Source organism: Hippopotamus amphibius, chromosome 1 (genome assembly GCF_030028045.1).
Source record: "Hippopotamus amphibius kiboko isolate mHipAmp2 chromosome 1, mHipAmp2.hap2, whole genome shotgun sequence".
In the NCBI taxonomy this organism is placed as follows: domain Eukaryota; kingdom Metazoa; phylum Chordata; class Mammalia; order Artiodactyla; family Hippopotamidae; genus Hippopotamus; species Hippopotamus amphibius.
In genome coordinates, this window is record NC_080186.1 from 166,037,449 (window position 1) to 166,058,754 (window position 21,306).

A 21,306-nucleotide genomic window follows, 5' to 3' on the forward strand; every position below is an offset into this window, starting at 1 on the left:
AGAGCATGGGAGCCAAATCTGGAGAGCCTTACAGTCCATTATAAGGACTTTCTCTTTTACTCTGAGAAAAAATGACAAGCTATTGGAAGATTTTAAGCAGAGAAGTGACATAACCTCACTACTAGTTTTAAAAGTATTACTCTGGCTGCAGAGGGGAAAACAAAGAAAGGCAAGGACAGAAGCAGGGAAAACAGGCAGAATGCTATAGCAATCGTCCAAGTAAGAGACAGTGGTGGCTTGGATCACAATGTCAGGTGTAGAGTTGTTGAGAAGTGTCAAAATCTGAATATTTTAATAGCAAATTAAATGTCAAGTGCAACAGCAAATCTAGTGTACAAGCCATGCAAGGCAGAGAAGCAGCGGAGAAGGCCTTCCAGGGATGGGAGGGACATTCTTGGGAAGGGCCTTGAAGGCTGTGCTGTAGTGTCTCACTTCATCTTGGAAGCAGTAAGAACCAACGGGCAGGAAAGCAAGTAAATGACATAATCTTATGTTAATTTCAGAAGTGTCACTCTGGCTGCAGTGTGGAATCAATTAGGAGAGCAAGATCTAAGGAAGATAATCAACTTGAGGCAGGTGTAACAGTCTGAGCAATAAATGATTAGGGTCTGAATTAGGCAGAGCAGGAATGGCGACAAGGTGCAGAATTTAACTGGATATATGCAGTAAGAGAGAAGAATGAGTCAAATATCACCTCCAGGTTTCTGGTCTGCGCGGCCAGATGAATACCAATGCTTTCACGGAGATTTAAAAGACCTTTACAAGACTTTCCTATAGTTATGGAAATACTCTTTACCCAGGTGATGGATACACAGTTTATACATTTGCTACATTTCATCAAGCTCTACCCTTAAGCATTGTCCATTTCCCTGAATGTTAATTATACCTCAGTAAACTACTATTACCTTATTTACTTACTAATATCCTAGATATAAATGATCTTTTAGTCACCGCTAAATACTAAGCACATATGCACATTTAAGATAAAAATCTGGAGGTCCCAAACCAGGTACCAATCTAAAGTGTTGAAGAGATATCAGACTTCTAATAAGACCTCCCAGTTCTCAGTTTAAAAAGGATAAAAAAAAAAACACGTAACAAAGAAATTTTAAACCTATTTGAGAAATAAACGTCCATGCAACAAGCATTTACTATAGCCCAATAAAAACCAAGTCACGTACAGTGTTGTAGCTGATGCAAAAATGACCACATGCTCCTTTCCATCAACTAAAAAAAATACCACACGCGCACAAAAAACTAAAGTAGAGAGCAACTGCGGCTAAAGAAATGTTGCAAACGCGAAACGGTAAGAAATTCAACTGGGATCGCTACTGACTGAGGCGATCCGGGTAAGCTCCCCGGAAATGGCGGGATGCAGCTTACGTCCCGGAGGGATGTTTCCGCTCTCGGGGCTCGAACCGGCCGATGGCAGTGCTGGGGAATCCTCTGCCCGCCCCCGACCCAAGTACAGCCACTCTCTCAGCCGAGGTCCCCCAGCCCCTCCAGTAGCCGCTGGCAGCGCTGGATGCACGTGGGGCCGCGCCGGGCCAAATCCGGCCCCCCGGCCACCTCGACTCCCGCCTCTTCCCCCAAGGAAGCCGCTCGCCCGCCCAGCGCGCCGCCTCACCGTGACTCCCGGCCCATGCCGCCGGCCGCGAGAAAGCCGCGCCCTTCGAGACCACGCGCAGGAGAACCGGACAAAGTAGGAGGCCGCACCGCCCTCGGCACGCCGGGCGAGGAGCAGCACTAAGAGGCGGCAGCAGCGACAGTAGCAGCGGCCATCCGAACACGGCCAACGAAAACAGGACGTGCTGGCGCCAGTGGCGGGAGGAAGGAAAAACCGGACCGGAAGCGGATGTCGCTCTACAGCGCCCCTTTGCGGCTGGAGGCCGCACAGCGCCGGCTGCGCCAAAAGAGGTCGCCTAGGCGTTTTCCTCGCACAGCCTTGGTGCGTTAGAGGGCGGTGCCTCAGCCTTGCAGGCCCTGGGAGCACAAGGGGCACTGAAGCGCCATAAGCACCCCGGAGCTGTCCCAGGACGTGTCCTGACATCTGCCTTAACCTGCGCTAAGTGATGCTACAAACATCTCCATTCATTCTCATTCATTTATACATTCGTTCATTTAAATATGTTGTTAAGTGTCAGGCATGTTTTGGATTCCAGTGAGTTTTCAATCTAGTGGCAGATACAGGCATTAACAAAAACACAAGCAGATGTAATATAACAGGAAAGAGACTCTACCATAGGAGCGGGGTTCAGCAAAAGAGTTCCCTGAGAAAGTGACCTTTGACGTAAGATTTGAAGACTGAGTAGGAGTTAACTTGGTGAAGAGGAGCTAAAAATACGTACACAGATTATAACGGTTCTCAACACTGCCTGCGCTTGGGAGCTTAAAAATATATATACGGATGTGCGTGTTCCCTCCTGACATTCTGATTTGATTGGTCTGGAGTGCTTCTTGTGCACTGGGAATGTTCAAGCTTCCCAAGTGATTCTGAAGTATAGTCCAGTCAAGGTGGAGAACTAGGCGCCTAGTGGAAAGCACACTGCAACGTTGACCTGTTTTAGCAGAAAGCTGTAAACAAGTTGGGGACAGGCTCTCACTTACTTTACATGCCTCTGTACTATTTTATGTTCTTACACATAAGGATGATAGAAAAGTTCCATATCTTGACTGTGGCAGTCACTGTATAGATGTATGCCAAAATCCATTGAACTGTATGCTTGCTTGCTTGCTATACATATATATATATATATATATATATTTTCCCCCCTTCCTCTCCGCTGGATCTTAGTTGCCCAACCTTGCACTCCCTGCAGCAGAAGTGTGGAGTTTAACCATTGGACCATCAGGGAATTCCCTGAACTGTATGCTTTAAATTGGTGTTTTATAGTATGTAAATCTTACCTCAATAAATTTGAATTTTTAAAAAATGAAACCAATGAGTTAAGACTCCAAGATAGGCTTCTGCTCTTCCTCTGTGATTTACTGCCCATCTGTGGCAGCAGTGCAGACCATGCCATGGGTAAGGAAGGCCTGAGCCAATATGCGACAGAATGGACACCAATAAGAGTCAGGTATCAGAGCCATTGTGAATTATGAATTGCTTGCATATGAGCTGAAGGAGTGTGGCTTTCATCTAAAAGAAACAGGAAACCACTAGCGACTTAAACAGTGAAGACATTGAGAAGTGGTCAGAGTCTGGATGTACTCCACAGGCAGCTTTCCAAACACTAATTGATAAAATGGATGTGAACTGCAAGGGTAAGGGAGAAATAAAAACTCCCAGGTTTTGAACAGAGCTACTGTGAACTGTGCTGCATTTGTGGAGATGAAAAAGACCTGGGCACAGCAGATTTGGTGGGAATGGGAGAGTGTGGGAAGACATTCCGGAACCTTTTTGAAACATTGAAAATGTTGAAGTATGAGGGCCGAGCGATGGGATTCAGAATGTCCTGCTTGAGCAGTGGAGGAGCTGAGGGTGCGGGGCGTGGAGACTCATATCACCCTGTTTGGTCCTGAGGGATGGCTGGTTAGCCAAAGACGGGTAAGATTCCTCAGAGGAGGAACAACCTAAGACAGGCACAGCCGCAGAGAGGCCAACAGGGGTGGTGCATAGAGCCTTCCTTATATCACCGTGTTTGGCCCTGGAGGATGACTGGTTAGCCAGAGACGGGTAAGATTCCTCAAGGGAGGAACAACCTAAGACAGGCACAGTCGCAGAGGGGCCAACACGGGTGGGGCACAGACCTCCAATATCTGAGAGAGGTCTCCTGCCCCCAGGGCTGTTTTGCTCTCCACCCCCAGCTCAAATCCACACCTGCTCAACTCAGACCCAGGAAGTAAACAAAGATAATTGCCTCAGTCATGTGAGGCCTTTGATTGTTTATGAGTGTAACCTGAGAATGTTAGCCCACGAACTCAATAAAAGCAGCCTGGGATGAGTCAGCAGGGCTCTTGATCCGAGAGGTCTTGAGCCCCCCGATCCCACTTTTCTCTTCAGTCTGTGTCTGTGTCTTCTTCAAGCTTGCGGCACCCGTCCCTCACCTCGAGTCGCCGAGCTGGTCTCGGCAGGAGAGGAAAATCAGTGTTTCTACCTACTAGATATCCAGAAGGAGATAATGGCTGAAAGGAAATATATGAGTCTGGAATTCAAAGGAGAAATAGAGATTGGAGAGAGAGTCATGAGCACTTGATAGAATGTATAATACAGATCTTCCTTGATTTAGGATGGGGTTACATCCCATCATAAGTTTAAAATACTGTAAGTGGAAAATGCATTTAACATACCTAACCTACCTACCATAACTTAGCCTAGCCTACCTTAAATGTGCTGAGAACTCACACATTAGCCTACAGTTGAGCAAAATCATCGAACACAAAGCCTGTTTTATAATAAAGTGTTGAATAGCTCATGTAATTTGTTGAATACCATACTGAAAGTGAAAAGCAGAATGGTTTATGGGTATAGAATGGTTTTAAGTGGATCATCATGGACTGGGAGCCACTGCCCAGCATCACCAGAGAGTATCATACTGCAAATGGCTAGCCCAGGAAGAGATGAAAATTCAAAATGCAAAGTATGGTTTCTAATGAATGTGTCACTTTCGCACCACCATAAAGTCGAAAAACTGTAAGTCAAACCACCCAAAGTCAGAGATCTTCTGTACCTGGTATTTGAAGCCAAGGAACTGGATGAGGCCATGCAGAAATTAATGATATAGCTGGAACAGATTTTTAAAATCATTTATTCAAATTTCTTGATTTTAAGTGAGAACACTGAGATGTGGGAAACAAATTTAATCCCAGATCACTCATCTTTTTGGAACCTAAACTGGAACCAGAACCAAGGCATCTGATACCCAGGCCAGAGCTCTTTCCAAGATACTTCATTTCTAACTCCCTTTTAAGAGAACATATTCACGTGACAATTCTAACTGGCTTTTTATGCCCACAGCATATTTACGGTAAGTTCACAGTATTTCTGTGTCCTTGGAGAAGCTACTTTTATCTATTAGCTGAGGTGAAATAAGTGATTATAGTCCACTATGTCTCTAATACATCACTTGTTTAGCAAACTGCCCTGGCTTCAAAAGTGGATTTTGATTCTAACTAATTAACCTAGTTCTGAATGTCATAACCCTCTTGCTGTTTTTTAGCACCAACCTTACACATGTCCATTTATACAAGACTAAAAAGTCAAAGATGTCACCTCTCAACAACCATCCTTGTCAATCTAGTTTTAACTCATAAACATCTCAAATCCCTGAAATTTCTAAGTAAAAAAATTCTTCTTAATTATTTCAAACACTAATAAACTTCCATTTCCACTTGATATTATTCAACAACTTAAGCAAATACTTGTGTCTTCTCTCTGAAATAAATTTGATAATGATCAAAAGTCACTGAAACTCTGCATATGTAACACAACAAAATGGAAGAAATAAAATGTGCAACTGAAAACCCCTAGTGTCTTCCCAGGGACTGGTGAGAGTGACAAATTCAAGAGTAATATCCAGTCCTCTAGATATCAGATTTGTATGGAATCAGGAAAAATGTGTGCTTGTAATCTTACCCTAAGTCAGAGGAATAGACTTAAATTGTTATACTTATTCTCCATCATTGTGGTTCAAAATAAAGACTTTGTAATAAAAAAAGTCTATATGTTTTTAATATCACAAGAATTAATCAAACAGACGATACAAAAAACTAGGGAAATGTAACACCAAGTGATATAACACCTATGCTTTACACTCTTTTCAAACAAACCTTCCAAATATGAAAGTGTTACCACATTAGTTAGTTAAAAGGGTATTTATGCTATTGGGTTGCATACAGTCAATTCTTCAAATTCTATTTCTACATCTAATCATTCTATTCTATTGCTTAAAAAACGTACTTCTGAATATCGAGAACTCAAAAGTAAAAATTTCCAATTCTGAGATTGGTAATAAAATTTTTCATATATTAAAATTAAATAAAGATTTCATAAATACCTTTTAATTTCACGTGTGAATCTTAATCATTTCCTCCATTAAATATCTGTGCTGGAATAAAAATTAAGATACTGACTCAACAAGAAAAGATAAAAATGGCTACCTTATTCAGCCCTTATAAGTTAAGATGTGCAAACTTAACACTAGACAATTTGATTTCTTTCATTTTATTTTTAAGATGGCTGCATTTCTTAGGACAGAACAATACAAATACAAGATGCAGTCCTTGGGACTGGCTGAGACTACATTCATCTGCTCTCCTAAAAGCACTAGCTCAGCTCTCAAAAGAGGAATTACAAATCTGAGAAGTTAGGGAAAGGTGTAGACTAGGAGTTCTAATTAAACAAGAAAAATCAATTATTGACACTGGTATTCTAATCTTCACATCAGTATTAATACAAACTCAACCCCTTCCATTCAGGGAAACTGCCATTCCACTGCTAAACAAATGGTATTACAACCCCAAAAGTAAACGAATTATATAAAGGTGTAAACCAATATGCTTCCTTTAGAGACACTGCAATATAGAAGAGAAATTGTCTTTTTGTAAGCTTCTCTTTCTGAGTTCTACATGCTTCATGGTACTTCAGAGCCCCAATAATCAAGCAGTTCATGACAAAAGATAAAAGTGAAAAAGTAGACACAGAGATCTGTGAAAACTTCGCCCATTTTGCTATAAGTATCCATTGATCGATTTATCACTTCAGCAGGAATTCCGGATAATAGAAGCGCAGCTGTTAGTACTGTTGTCTTTATTTTCTTTTCACCCTGCATAGAAAAAGACTTAAATAAATCTTACAGCTCTTGGAAGACAACTTAAGCTCTATAAAAACATCAGTGCTGCTATTTTTGCCTGATTTCAAAACGGTTAATGAAGTTTCAAAATATCAATCAATAATACATTAACAAACATTTACTGAGCATATAATAATATAAAGCAGCAAACTGCTAGGCAACAGGGAAAAGACACCATGTTTGCTATCAAAAGTTTAAAAAAAACTCTTATCTTGGAGGCAAGATATAAATAATAATTTTAAATATATACAAAAGCTCAAGACAAAAACAGGAAAAGGACTACCAGACAGGACATAAATAACTGCTAAATCAATGACACGGATAATGTGTGCTATAGTGGCTCAAAGGGGATAGAAATTGCTCCAGGGTTTTATACAAAGTAAAGCACAGGGAAGGATTTCAAAAGGAAGTGGAATTAAAAACAGGCCTTTGGGACTTCCTAGGTGGCGCAGTGGTAAAGAATCCGCCTGCCAATGCAGGAGACACGGGTTTGAGCCCTGCTTGGAAGATCCCACGTGCCACGGAGCAACTAAGCCTGTGCACCACAACTATTGAGCCTGTGCTCTAGAGCCCATGAGCCACAACTACTGAGCCCATGTGCTGCAACTACTGAAGACCAAGTGCCTAGAGCCCATGCTCCACAGCAAGAGAAGCCACTACAATGAGCAGCCTGCGCACCACAATGAAGAGTAGCCCCCGCTCGCAGCAACTAGAGAAAGCCCATGTGCAGCAATGAAGACCCAACGCAGCCAATAAATAAATAAAATAAATTTATTTAAAAAAAAACAGGACTTCAAGAATGAGCAAGATTTAGATGAGCAGAAGTGAGAGGATAAATCTTATTGTAAGGTTAAGTCTCATGACAATAAGTCAGAAGAGTGACAGGTGTACTGGAGGACAGTGAATAGTTTGTAACAGAGTCAAAGGAACGTATTGTAGAGTCAGCCCTAATTGCCATCCAAAGGAATTCACATTTGATTACATATGCCATAGTATTTATCACTGAACATTTATTTCCTAATACAGCTTTCTAGTCTCATTCTTTAAGAGATTCAGGCTGAATTTATTTAATTTATTGATTTGGTATCACCAAATCCAATCATATGGTTCAAAAAACTTTTAAATATAAAAAGCTATAGTTACCCAAGAGAAATCAAAGCCTATGTCCACAAAAAAAACCTCACTCAAGAAAGTTCTTAGTTGCTTCAGTCATATTAACCAAAAACTGGAAACAACCAAGATGTCCATCAACAGGAAATTAGATAAATTAACGGCTATACTCACTCAATGGAATATTATTCTGCAAAGAGAGAGAGAGAGAATGAACTACTGATGCACTCAACAATATGGATGAATCTTAAAAATATGATGCAGAATGAAAGAAGCTTTGCACAAAGAAGTATGGACAGGAACGATCCCATTTATAATAAGTACTAAAACAGCCAAAACTAATCTACGGTGGGAAAAAGAAAATCAGACCTTCATGGTGCTGGGGTTGGGACTGCCTGGAAATGAACAAGATGGAACTTCCTGACAGTAATGTTCTAAATCGTGAAAGGATTTGGGTTTCACAGGTTGTCAAAACTCATTAAATGGTATAATGAAGACTTCAGCATTTCACTGTATGAAAATTTTACCTCAAAATAAAGGAAAGAAAAACCATAAAGAAATACTGAATTGTAGTTGATATGTAAGCTGAAATGTGTAAGGGTAAAATATGCTGATGTCTTCATCTACAACATACTTTGAAATGCATCAAGGAAAAAAAAGATGTATTAAAAAAAGGATGCATTGAAAATGGATAGAAAATTGAGTAAAGATATGATTAATATAATGAAATGTTCATTACAGAATCTAGGTGGTAAGCATAAGCAGATGTTCACTGCACAATTCTTTCAACTTTTCTGTTGAAACCTGTTACAACAAAGTGTTTTGTTGAAAGAAAATTATACAGTAATCTCCCTTCCTTTTCTCTCCCCCATTTACCTAGTAACTGACACACACTCTATCACAAGTAACCACTGTTAATAATTTCATGTAATATTCTTCCAGAGTTTCTTTACACATATACAAGCAAAATTAGATATATATGATTTTCCTCCTTTTTACAAAAAAAGGAGTATATCATAGATGCTATTCTGTATTTTTATTTTTATCTTAATATTTCTTGGCAAGTTTACCATTATCAGTACATGGAGACCTTTATCATTCTGAATGGACAGGCCATAACTTTTTTTAACTAGTCACTTACCAGTAGACATTTAGGTTGTTTCCAAACTTTTGCTATTGCAAAACTAAAAATCAATGTTTCAAGGGTAAATTTCTAAACAAATGCTTTCATTAAAATTACATTTTTGGAGGGGATCAACAAATATACATCTATATAATAAAAAAAGTTTTAATTAAAAAATAAAATTATGTATCTTTCTTTACTCTTTTACTTTGTATCTATTTGACCCCTCGAAAATATGTTTCAAATCCATTAAACACACACATGAGGTGTATCAGTGCATTGAAAATGACTAAGCAAACAGTCAAGTAGCCATTTTTTAGCAAAAATCTCACACAAAACTCAATTACACAAGTAGGTTATCTTCTACACTGGCAAGGCAAGTCCCATAAAACTGTATAGTATAACTGTAGTCAAGCAAACCAGGTAAACACTGATACTCCCCATGATTCTGTTTTGTAAGTATGGCCAAACATTTCTTGCAAATATCAGACCCTTGGCATTAAAGATAAAGTACACTGTTATTAAGTATTCAGTAAGGAGCACAGTAAGATAACTGAACCCATTTTTAAATTAACTTCCTCTATTAAAAACAAAATGTATACTAAGTAATTAAGCTGAACACTTTCTTAAACAAGTACTATTCAAACTCTTTCATGAGGCTTCTCCCCCAATTCATGGTGGACCAATATTTTTGTAAAATATGATAAAAATATTATCACAATGTCATATTGCTATAAAAGTTTCTAATTACCTTCTGAATTGAACTTATTACAAACAGAAACAAACAGTTTGAAGATTGGCACTGGTGAGCCAATCACACTTTGAATAGCACTGATTCAGACCACAGGTATAAATAATTTTTTAAAGTTTCTAAAATCATCTAGTTAATCAATCTAAATATACCACCACAATTCAGAAAAAAATTTTAATTTACCTTGGGAAAATATTTGTATAGTCCCATGTATGCAAGTTGTAAAGTAAGAAATGGAGCAAATATGGACTGTGAAGATAGAAGATAAAGTTACATATTTCCAACATAACCATTCAAATCACAATAAATGAAACAGCAGTTATAAAATTCCAAGCAAAAAACTAATAAAATATTTAATTTTAGTGGCTGAAAGCAGCCTTGTTTCCGCAAAAGGGTGACAAAAATAAAGAGATTTTATTTCCTTAACATAAAACACGTTTCTCAAGTCACATTCTTTCAATAATCCCCAAAATGCCCTCTCTCTTAAAAACCTACCTTTTAAATAATTTAAAGTGTCCAGTAGTGATTGATGTATAATACACCATGCAGTAACATGTCTCTCAACCAGAGATAATTAATTGACAATTTGAAAGCACACCTAAAAGGCTCAGTACTCACTACAGATGCCATACATACCTCACTCACACTTAGGGACAAGAAATGAACTCATCTCTGGCCCTCAAATAACAAGGTGTTCTTATTAAGATAAAACAACTTGGTTATCTCACTTCTCACACAATAAAACAGAAAAGATCAAAATAATACTTAATTTACATTTATTTCTAAAATTAAAATAGGGAGGGACTTCCCTGGCAGTCCAAGTGGTTAAGACTTCGCCTTCCAATACAGGAGGTTCAGGTTCAATCCCTGATCAGGGAGCTAAGATCCCACATGCCTCACGCCCAAAAAGCCAAAACATAAGGAAGCCATATTGTAACAAATTCAATAAAGACTTAAAGGAAAAAAAACCAAAGTTTTGTTTATAAATGAATAAATAAATAGGGACTTCCCTGGTGGTGCAGTGGTTAAGAATCCACCTGCCAATGCAGGGGACACGGGTTCGAGCCCTGGTCCGGGAAGATCCCACATGCCACGGAGCAACGAAGCCCGTGTGCCACAACAACTAAGCCTGGGCTCTAGAGCCCTCAAGCCACAACAACTGAGCTCACACACCACAACTACTGAAGCCCGCATGCCTAGAGCCCGTCCTCCCCAACAAGAGAAGGCACCGCACTGAGAAGCCTGTGCACCGCAACAAACAGTCCCCTCTCACTGCAACTAGAGAAAGCCCGAGCGTATTAACAAAGACCCAAAGCAGCCAAAAATAAATAAAATTAATTAAAAATAAATGAAATAGGGAGTGAAGGAGCAAATATAACTAGATGGAAGAATAGTGAGAGCAGTGATCAACAGCTGAAAATGTGATAGCAAAAAAAAAGCCCAGAAAGCCTAAAAAACCTCACACAAAATGAGGCACAAAAATAGGACATAACTTGAAAAGCATGGATCCTTTACATAAGAGAAAAAAAGTAGCTATACATCTCACTAAATGCGGAAAGCTATGATGACAATTTATCATCAGGGGAAAAAAAAAATCAAATCTGTTCAACAGCTTCTCTTTAGGAAAAAACTGGCATAAAAATAAACTTTTAAAAACTTTTTTTGCTTAATAACATAAACCTTAATTATCTGAAAATTTATTTATGTGCCTGGTAGTTGGTAGGTGTTCTTAAAATGTCTACTTAATGGAAATATCTCAAAGAGCAAGATATTGAACTATGAGTTATGCTTTTCTTTTTTCCACCACATACTGTAAAACAAAAGGACCAAAAAATCCAAACTTTCATTGAACAGCCATTGGCATATGAAGGTACAACAAAAATGGACTTCTATTATGATAATACTACATTATAAAATGCTGAACGCCTTCCGAACCATAAAAAATTATATCACATTCAGGACCATAGGAACTGCATTTTAGTATTTCAAATTATTTGAAAAGTGGTAATTAATACATAGTATATGTAGGTAATTTACCCTTTGGTTTTAGAATGAAACTGCCTGGGTTTAATCCCAGCTGTCACTTAGTAGTGTGACCCTGGACAAATGATTTCACCTCTCTGAGTCTTCACTCCCTCATCTATAAAGCAGATTCAAATGATACCTGGTTCATACGGATGAGGTTAAACGAATTAATATATATAAAGCACTTAGAATGGTATTTAGTATGTAGAAATCTTTTAGCAATTATTATCAGGCTCTGTATTTAACCAGAACACCTTATTCTATACCTAAGGCAAATAGCAGTTTATAACACATCTCCAAACATCCATATGAATCTGGTAAATATTAAGTTAATGTTGGCAATATTACAGATTAAAAGCACTCATTATTATAACCAATTTGCATTTTCCACCGTTTCTTACCAAATATTTGCAAACAAAAGCTCTGACTCCAAAGGCAAGAAGAGCACACCCCACCAATCTGAATACTCGAAAAGAGTCATATTCTTCTGTTGTATTTCCATCCTCTTGACTGGGTTTTTCACTAATCAACTGTTTCCTTAGCTTCATTGCTTCTTCAAATCTGGAGAGGTACTGTTCTAGGCCATGGCGAGAACCCCTCTGGACAGTGTCTGTTGTCAGGTCCCCTCTGTTCCGCTGCCGGAGCTCAAGGCTTACATCATTACTGCACTCAGGAGGTTTAATGAAAGAGTCCAATTTGTCTCCCAGCTGAGTCCCCTTTACCTCGGCCACACCACTCTGCTGGTCAGCTGTTCCTGTACTGACCGAATCACCCAGCACTACTCGCTTTGAAACTGAAGGAATGGTGAAGGAGTTCAGTTTATCACTGTCCTGCTGCTTTGATTTTGTTTGACTTTCTTCTTCTGAGAAAAGAAATTTAGAAGCCTTAAGTATTATATACTGGCAAACACCTTTATTAGCAGTGTTTAAAAACATGCTGCTAGAGCTAGAACTTGGCAGCCTCTGAATTCAATTAATACTGAGTCTTCATAAAACAAACTAGTTCCTTCCTCTACGCACTCAAAATGTCAAAAAGAGTATTCCTTCAGAGGATATAACCCAAACTTTGGGGGTAGAAGATAATGCTATTAGACAAACTGGGAAAGATAGTTAGGGATGGAGATTTTTAAAAATCTGTATTTTTAATACTGCATTTCTGAATCCAGAGTCCTGTCAACACAGGGTGTGGCATATTCTACAGCTACGGTTTGCATAATCCTACTGTAATCTGGGAGCCATTATTAGGTACTTAAGCAGTTTTAGGATGCTGTTCTGGTTTAAAACTAGGGAAAGAAGAAAGCTTTAATGAGAGAGAAAATAAAGATTTCAAAGCAAAAGAACAAAGTAAACACTGTAGGAAAGAATAAATAATCTGCTATTAATCATTAAAGAGGAAAATGTGTCTTCTAACGATTGTTCTAGAATTTGAAATAGGGCTCTTACCTCTCTTGGCAGTTTTCAATCACAAACCTGTGAGCTGTCTAAAACAGAGCTATATATCTAAAGCCCCAGAAAGCAGAAGTCACAAGGATCTAAGCAACCGGCAACCAGTGACGAAAGGCCAAATATTAAAGGCAACACTCAATGGAAATTTAGAGAACACTAGCACATACTAAGTGTTCAGTAAATATTCACATAAAAAATTTTTTTAAGAAACTCATTGTATATGTCATTGGGGGAGAAATGAGGAACTCTCTTCAGTGTTAAATGCAGTTCCTGACATCACTCACATCAATCTCAGCACCCTAGGAGATAAGAGCTCAGATGGGCACGTCCCACTTGTTGGGTTTCTAAAGAACGGTCGCTCCAATTTCTTTCACCTGTTTAAGAAGGCCTGTAGATGACAATGTCGAGGGCACCCAACACAGACACTAGGATACGACCATAAGAATCCCTGATCCACGCAGGAAGCCCCAGGGGGCAGTTCAGTAAAGACTAGCTCATGCGGGCCAACAGAGTTACAGCAAAAGGCAAAAGAAGGTACACCCTAGGGAAGGCGCTGGAAGGAAAAGCATTTGGAACAGAAAGAAAGGCAGGCAATGTTCCAGATGCGCACAATAGAGAGAGCAGTCTAGGGATAAAATGTGCGCCCTTCAAGAGAGGCGACGGGGTGGGGGGAGGAGAAACGGGCCGTCTCAGGGCAACTGGGCAGAGGGTCTCAGGAGCGAGGGCTTCGCAACCGGCAGCGGAGGTGGGGCCAACCTAAAGGCGAAGCCCCCGGAAAAGTGAGGAGACTAGAAACGTCCTGGGGTTAAGAAGTGAGAACCGGGGACCTCATCAAAGAGACGGGGCCAGAGGGGAGGTCAGAGATCAGGGCTTGATCAAAAATGTCAGCGGGGTGGAGGAGAGAAAGGAAGAATGATCCCAAGACTCAAAGGAATGGGCAGGAGAGTGTGGGGAAACGGAGGTTCTCACCCGCGCCGCTCCCTGGCCTGTGAAAGCCCATGATTCGGTTGATGCGCTGTTCCGAGTTCATGAGCAGCTTTCTACGCCGCAGCTCGGCCCGACGCTGGGAAGCCGACAGGCCTGAGCCCGCCGGGGCCCCCGGCCGGTCCCCGCTGTCGGTAGCGACGGGGACCGCCTCCATCTTCCCCTCCACAATCTGGGAGTGGTGATGGGGAGCGGCGGTAGCCGCGGCGGCGAAGACTCCAGGCCGGGCCCCTGGGCGCGAGTCCGCCTGTCTCTGAGGCCCCGCCCGCTCCCCGCGCGCAAGGCCGCGTAGTCAACCTAAGCACGCGCGCCGCCTGACGGGACCAAGCGGGAGCCTCGCGCAGCCATTTTGAGTGAGGGCATCGCTGGATCCTCGAGTTCCTGCTGCCTGGGCTTGCCGTCCTTGCTCCTCTCCACCCGGCCCCGCTGCCGTTCACTCGGAGGTGAAGAAAACCGGCACCTAGCCTGACGCACGGGAAGCCTATGGGGGCGAGGAATAGACGCCTCTTGCCTGGTGCCAGGAAGCAACATGGAGGTTGCAGCGGCAGGGACTGGTTCCCAGTGATCTTCTTCGGCGTCGCTTATAGGCCTCGGGAATACGTAACCCAGAGAGCGACGCTTTAGGGAGCGTTGTGGTTGGGATTTGTTCTTGGTGCTGATTCCTTATTTTCAGCTGTGCTTCTACCGAATACACACCTGGTTCGTTAGAGGCTTTCCTCATGTCTTTGTTCAAGACTTTCCCAGTGAAGCTTTCCACCCCCTCTCAACTCTCCCTATTCTCCTTATCTGCCTTTTCTCCTCAACACCGCCGCCTCCCAAGCTGAATGTACCCCTTTTGTTTATTATCTGCTTCTCACTAAGTAAAATGTAAGCTCCGTGAAGACAAGGACTGTGTTTTCTTCACGACTGCAACTCCTAGAACAGTGTGAGTCTTACCCATTAGGCCATGTTGAGGGCCCACAATAGGGGCCCAAGAAAATGTTTTAATTTGAATTTTTAAAATTGAAGTATAGTTGATGTACAATATTGTGTTAGTTTTAGGTGTACAGCACAATGATCTGGTTATACATATTGATATATATATGTACATGTCTATATTCTTTAAATTATTCTGTTCCATTATAGTTTGTTACAAGATATTGAATATAGTTCCCTGTGCTATACAGTAAACCCTTGTCGTTTATGTATTTTATGTGTGGAAGTATGCATCTGTTAATCCCATACTCCTAGTATATCCCTCCCCTGCCCTTATCCCCTTTGGTAACCATACGTTTGTTTTCTTTGTGAGTCTGTTTTCTAAATAAGTTCATTTAATTTGAATATTTTTTTAAATCAGAAGAAAAAATGTAGTAATAATTTTTATATAATAATGAATCACCCAGGATTGTAGTCCTCATACTAACATATATTACACTAAATGTAATTTTAAATATGCTTTTATAGAAGAAGGAGCCCACGAAAGCCAAGTACTTACAGCCCACAAAAGTGCTAATGCAGCCCTGGTGCACAGTAATGACTAAGTGAATGAGTAAATGAATGAAGGGATTGAATCCCTTGTCAACCCTTGCTGAAAGGACGCCATGGCCAGGTTCACACCTCAGGCTGCAGGGAGTGAAGCAACCTCGTGTGTCCCCTGCAATGAAGCCTGATACACAAGCCTGCTTAAAGTCAGCGAGCGGGTGAAACCCTGCTTAGATGGAAGGTAATAAAATACTGTTTTTAACTGTTAGTCACCTGACCCTGTCCCAGACAGAAAAGGATTTTGAAAAAAAGTGTAAAAACAAGCAACAACTTACCTTTTGGGTTCAACAACATAAGGAGCTCAGGTATAAACACTGAACATCCCGTCTTGATTGGATGATAGCTGAACCTCAGTGACATGCCCTAGTTAGTAACTTTAAAGCATTAGAAAAGGTTTCCCTGCATATTTGTGCAGATCTACATCTCTGAGGCCCAGACTGTGCCTTAAAAGCTTCTACAATTGAAATAATTAAGTACTATTAATAAATGTGCAATACTTGATGAGGTAAAGCCCTGATGAGTCAAGACCAAATACAATTCCAGGGTAAACAAAAGATTTTTTTCACTTGAGATAGCATATAAAAACCAAATGAATGTTTTGATTCTTTAGATAGATGTGTTGATGTATGATGGATGACAGAGTCAGGTATGAATTTAAAGTGTGAGGATTTCATATTACATGCTCGCTTACTTCTGGGAAACCATTTTCCTACGGGGTTTCTATAGTTACTAAATTTCCTAGTGCTTCTCAATGGTATATGATTCCTTGCTAAATGATTTGCATACTTAATGATTCTTGTCTTAATGCCTGTCTTTCTCACTATAGACTTTACAAGGGCAAGCCCACCTCCATTTTTTTTCTTTGTGTGTGTGTATTCTTATTTTTGTTTTGTTTTTTTCTTTAAAAAAATTTTTTTAATTTTTTAAATTATTTTTTCTTTGTTTTTTCCCATTTTAAAAAATGACCACTTTGCCCCACGCCTAGCACTGAGAGCACTAGATTAAATTTACCTGAATAGGTGCAGAAATTTTTCTTGTAGAGGAAATGTCAAAACTTTGTATTTTCAATGAGTTTTATGTATAATTTTTATTTGATCCTAGCATTGTTTAGGTAGGCCAATATTAATACTTTATTGACAAACTGTAGCTACAGAGCTGAACATACTGTCGTAAGTAATAAAAGTAGAATTCAGATTCTGGAGTTAAATGTAAACAGTAAGTTCATGCTTGGACACCTCTCTGCTACACATAGCAATCAGTAACAGTTAAAAACGTAAAGGTAAAAAAAAAATAGCTGGCCTCAAAAACAAGAGAAACATCTCAGGAAATCAAAGTATCGGAAACAGCACAGTGGAGCTAAAGTCAGGTGCCTGTTGGGCTGCAGATCCAGAAGCAGGCAATGGTAGCACATTCTATGTGTAAGAGGAACTGAAAGTACTCCACGAGACAAAGGGATGAACAGGACAAACTCACTTCTTGAGGTCTGCGTTCCCTGAAAAATATTCAAAATATCATTTGGTATTGGACTTCAGCTTAATAAGTAGAGAGGCAGAAGAGAGGGCACCAACTAGACTTCTCACTGTTGATGACTGGAATGGTGATATCCCCAAATCACTACAGGACAGGAACCCTAAAACACCACCATGAGCCCTAGTTTGGGGAAAATGCAACTAGAAAACCCATAGACAGGGAGGGGGAGAGCTTGGACAGAGGGAGATGTGCTAAAATTAAAGTAACAACTCTCCCAATCAAATCAGTCTAGAAACCCAAACATGAAGAAAGACAACATTTAAATTCTGCCAGCCAAATTAAAACTTAGAAGTGAAATTCACTCCAGAAAGAATTTTATAAAATGGTCTTAATACATTATTGAACAAAATAGGCAGAAATTAATCAAAAACAGAGTCAGTTATACAAATATAAAATTCAATAGATGAGATTAAACTCCAACTGGACATAGTCACCAAGATGAATTAGTAAAAACATACATCTAAAAGGAATTCTGAAGGTAAAAAAAGAATAGAGGGAATGACAGAAGCAAGTATTTTAAGAGAAAATAACTTTATATGTCAATTACACCCAAATTTTAAAAATAAATAAAATTTTAAAAAATGAGAATTTTCCACAATTAAAGATAGAGAAGCATCTCCATATTAAAGCATGCTCTGAAAAGCAAGCAGGGTAAACAAACTCAGAGTAGTAAAACTATTAAAACTATAGAATATTAAGGATAAAAGAAAAATCTTAAAAGCTAACATATCTTCAAATAACACAACAATTAGACTTATAGTAGGCATCTTATCAATAACAAAAGGGCCCACAAAGACAATGGAGTAGTATTTTAAACATCCTGAGGATAAAAAAACAAATTAAAAAAATTATAAACACTTTCAATCTAGAATTTTAAACCTAGCTGATCTTAAAGAGTGAGCACCCAGAATTCAGATTACGACCTCTCAGACACTGACTCAGGTTTAAAACACCTTCAGCAGTAGTTTTCCATTTACTTCATGTGGATGCAAAGCATAGCACTACTCAATGATGGTCAAGCTATTCATATCAATTTAAATAACTAATTACAATACGTAAGCTCTTTCAATTAACTTTATTGAATAGCCAAATTGATAAGTTAGCACAGTTCAAACAATTATTTGCATGGGTTACAAATGACTTTTTTTTTTTTACAGGAATAAAACAGTGAAAATTACAAACTGTAAAAACAAAGACATCTTGTCTCTAATGTTTCAGAGAAGCAAGATTTAACACAGCACGTTGAAGATCAATACATTTTTTTAATTTGAAAACAAGAATTTAATGTTACAATATTATACACTACTTTACAAAATTAAAACTTCTATATAAGGATTATATTTGTAATAGTTAATGAAATCTTGAAATCACATTTGGTGGTCCCCTAGATAATAGCTGTTATGCATCTCTGATTAGAAGAAAATCTTTTATTCTGATTATTGTAAAACAGTCTATTAGACTCAATATATTACATTAAATTAAAACAATGAAATATATGCAAACTAAAATAAATGCTACAGCTCAAGTGAATATTAATGTGCCAGACTTACAGAAATGTTATTTTAAAAATCCTAGAAATTAGAAAAATAGAGTACTTTTTATGGTAGAACTGCCATGCTCAGATTTAAATACCAAGATTGCCCTTGTCAGTTACTTTAGTAGTTGTAGATCTGTAGAAAATTCAAGGATCTTTCATAATTTACAACTACAATTAAAAAAAATATGGCATAGTGTAAATATTAGTTGCTTTACATCAAAAAGTAATACAAGATGAGATAGCAGGTAGTGCCCTACTTAAAAAAAAAAAAAAAAAACTAAACTAAAAAACATTCAATATTGCAAAAAATAATTGCTTAATATCAATATCTCCAAAAGGTTCATTCATTCCCTCATTACTGGGAGAACAAATATTGTGAATCCTTACTAAAGTTATGTTTTTTATGACCTGGCTATTATAAAATTATTCTGGATTCCACATGTTATGCAATACCTAAAATAATTTTTTAAAGTAAATTTGTGTAATATACTAACAAAGCATATTGTAATAACAAGAGTCACACCCACTTAGGGATGAAAGTGAGGCACAAGGAAGATTATTGTCCCTAAGAGCACAAACTTTTCCCTCTGGAAGATTCTTTACTACAATTAAAAAAGGACTTACAATATCAACATCTAAAATTCACATTATAAACAGAATTTTAGTTATTTTAAGAAACATCAGTGCATAATAATGACTCAGTTTCTTTAGAAGAGGGGCAAATATAAATGTATTCTAATTAGCTACAATTTGAAAATTGCTTCCTAATAAATGAAGCAGCTTCCAAGAATATTTCCAGTTCAATGTACCACTTGTATACTGAAAATAAACCTTAACACTGCTTAAGGAAGATAATATTTTTATAGAACACAATTATTCTGATCTTACTGGCAAGCAGTAGTATATACTCTAGTGGGACCTGTTTCTTCCCTACCCCAAAAAAATTCAGTTAAAGTCAGCTCATATTGATGTAAACCTGAAGGTTACTATTTCATTGGTGATCATATGAGATCAAGATTGTAAACACATTTTTCTAACCCACTGAAACAAAGAAACAAAAATCTTTTCATCAAGTACTACTCATGAACAACTTTTACTTTAAGAAGTTCATACAAGACAAGATGAGTCTGTGAAAACTGGACCAAACTCTTTTAAAAATATTCTGTCACAGCACTTTAAATATACAGATGTATAATTTACCTATTCATAAACAAAATCACTTAACAGTTTTGACTATAATATTTCTCTGGCCAAATCAAAAAAGCAGTTTCTTGAGCATGTTCAGAAATCAAGTTTCTTTTATAACTTTCATATATCGGATTTGTGTAATCTTAATATCCACTAAACCAAAACAGCGGCATTCATGCTTTAATGTTTTAATATCCAAGAATAAATCCTATGAGCAGCTTCCAATTTAATTATTAAACTCCTTAGAAAAATGTTACTGATGCATTTGAGACAGCATTTAAGAAAACTTTCATTTCTTTCATTCATACTCATTTCACCAATATAATGCTTTTATTATACATCACAGAGCAGAAATGTACCAAATAAAACCCACTTAAAGGATCAAGATAACTAAGTTGCTCATCTCCCTATTATCATTGCCAGTCCCAACATATTTATGAAGACAGTTCAGATTCTCTTCACTGCGGAATAAGACAGTGTGTCCAACCAAGTCTTCTACAGTCAAATCAAAAAACCACTCATAGTTTTCACTTCAAATCCGTGACTTTGTTCTTCAAGTATACAGAATACTGACAGATTTTAAAGCTTGACTGTATCACTTCATATTCTTCTCAAGCTAGACTAGAGTTAGTTTAGTTTTAGTTAACTCATGATCCTTTTTCTTCCTTAAAAAAAAAAAAAGCTGTAGGGGATGGATTCTAGTTTTCCAACATATTATTTACTTCAGAAATGTTTTTATTTTAAAAAGATCATTATCAATGGATTTGTAACTTCCCTGCAACATTTAGTCTTGTGAGGTTTTAAATGTAGCAGCCAAAAATTCAGAAAAAAATGAGAAATATACATTTGGAACACAAGGCTTTATTTTACAAAATGTACTTTGCCTCTGCAATATTGTCTTATTTCAATCCATAACAACTCAAACATAATTGGCAGCAAAGGAAAAAAGGTATTTAATCATATGCAGATATATTTTGATTTGAAAAATACAGTATTTCAGAGTTGCATGTTTGATTCTCTGCTGTTCCTTTATTTGCTATAGTTTGTTGAAATCACAGTGAGAACATATAATCATCACATTAGTCCACAAACCTAATAGGAAAGGAAGGTATTACACATTTTCAGGTGTTCTGCATTATTGTAAATTTCCTTAGAAATTACTAAGTCAAGTATCTTCATTTGTTCATTTATTCACTTGCTGTTGTATATGCAAGAGGAATTCATAATATGATAATGCAGATTCTGTTCTGTCTTCTACCATGTTTTGAAGGAAGTTTGCTTTCATTGGGCTCTCATCTCTT

The 21,306-nt window shown here is 38.3% G+C and overlaps 3 protein-coding genes and 1 long non-coding RNA gene across 8 annotated transcripts in view; 1 reads left to right on the forward strand and 3 right to left on the reverse strand.

Moving 5' to 3' along the window:
- Positions 1 to 1,817, reverse strand: part of DDX46 (DEAD-box helicase 46) — a 61,814-nt gene extending 59,997 nt beyond the window's left edge. For both annotated transcript variants that reach the window (XM_057734680.1, XM_057734672.1), the window contains exon 1: positions 1,628 to 1,817. In XM_057734680.1, the coding sequence (XP_057590663.1) occupies positions 1,628 to 1,644 (17 nt within the window). In that variant the 5' untranslated portion in view covers positions 1,645 to 1,817. The remainder of the gene's footprint in view (positions 1 to 1,627) is intronic.
- A 4,336-nt stretch (positions 1,818 to 6,153) lies between these two features.
- Positions 6,154 to 14,502, reverse strand: CAMLG (calcium modulating ligand). Of its 2 annotated transcripts, XM_057734786.1 has the most exons (4): positions 14,215 to 14,502; positions 12,202 to 12,662; positions 9,959 to 10,024; positions 6,154 to 6,764 (listed from the first exon to the last, which is right to left on the reverse strand). In XM_057734786.1, exons 1-4 carry the CDS (start codon positions 14,384 to 14,386, stop codon positions 6,573 to 6,575), a joined length of 891 nt encoding a protein of 296 aa, XP_057590769.1. In that variant the 5' UTR covers positions 14,387 to 14,502; the 3' UTR covers positions 6,154 to 6,572. The 2 variants fall into 2 exon arrangements, with proteins under 2 accessions (XP_057590769.1, XP_057590779.1); XM_057734796.1 differs by lacking the exon at positions 9,959 to 10,024.
- On the forward strand, positions 14,498 to 18,533 carry LOC130853238 (uncharacterized). The gene is made up of 3 exons (XR_009053704.1): positions 14,498 to 15,154; positions 15,673 to 15,931; positions 18,438 to 18,533. It is a non-coding gene; the product is annotated as an uncharacterized LOC130853238 (long non-coding RNA).
- The window catches only part of SEC24A (SEC24 homolog A, COPII coat complex component), a 70,336-nt gene continuing 67,367 nt past the window's right edge, over positions 18,338 to 21,306 (reverse strand). For all 3 annotated transcript variants that reach the window (XM_057734774.1, XM_057734754.1, XM_057734763.1), the window contains one exon: positions 18,338 to 21,303. In XM_057734774.1, the coding sequence (XP_057590757.1) occupies positions 21,189 to 21,303 (115 nt within the window). In that variant the 3' untranslated portion in view covers positions 18,338 to 21,188. The remainder of the gene's footprint in view (positions 21,304 to 21,306) is intronic.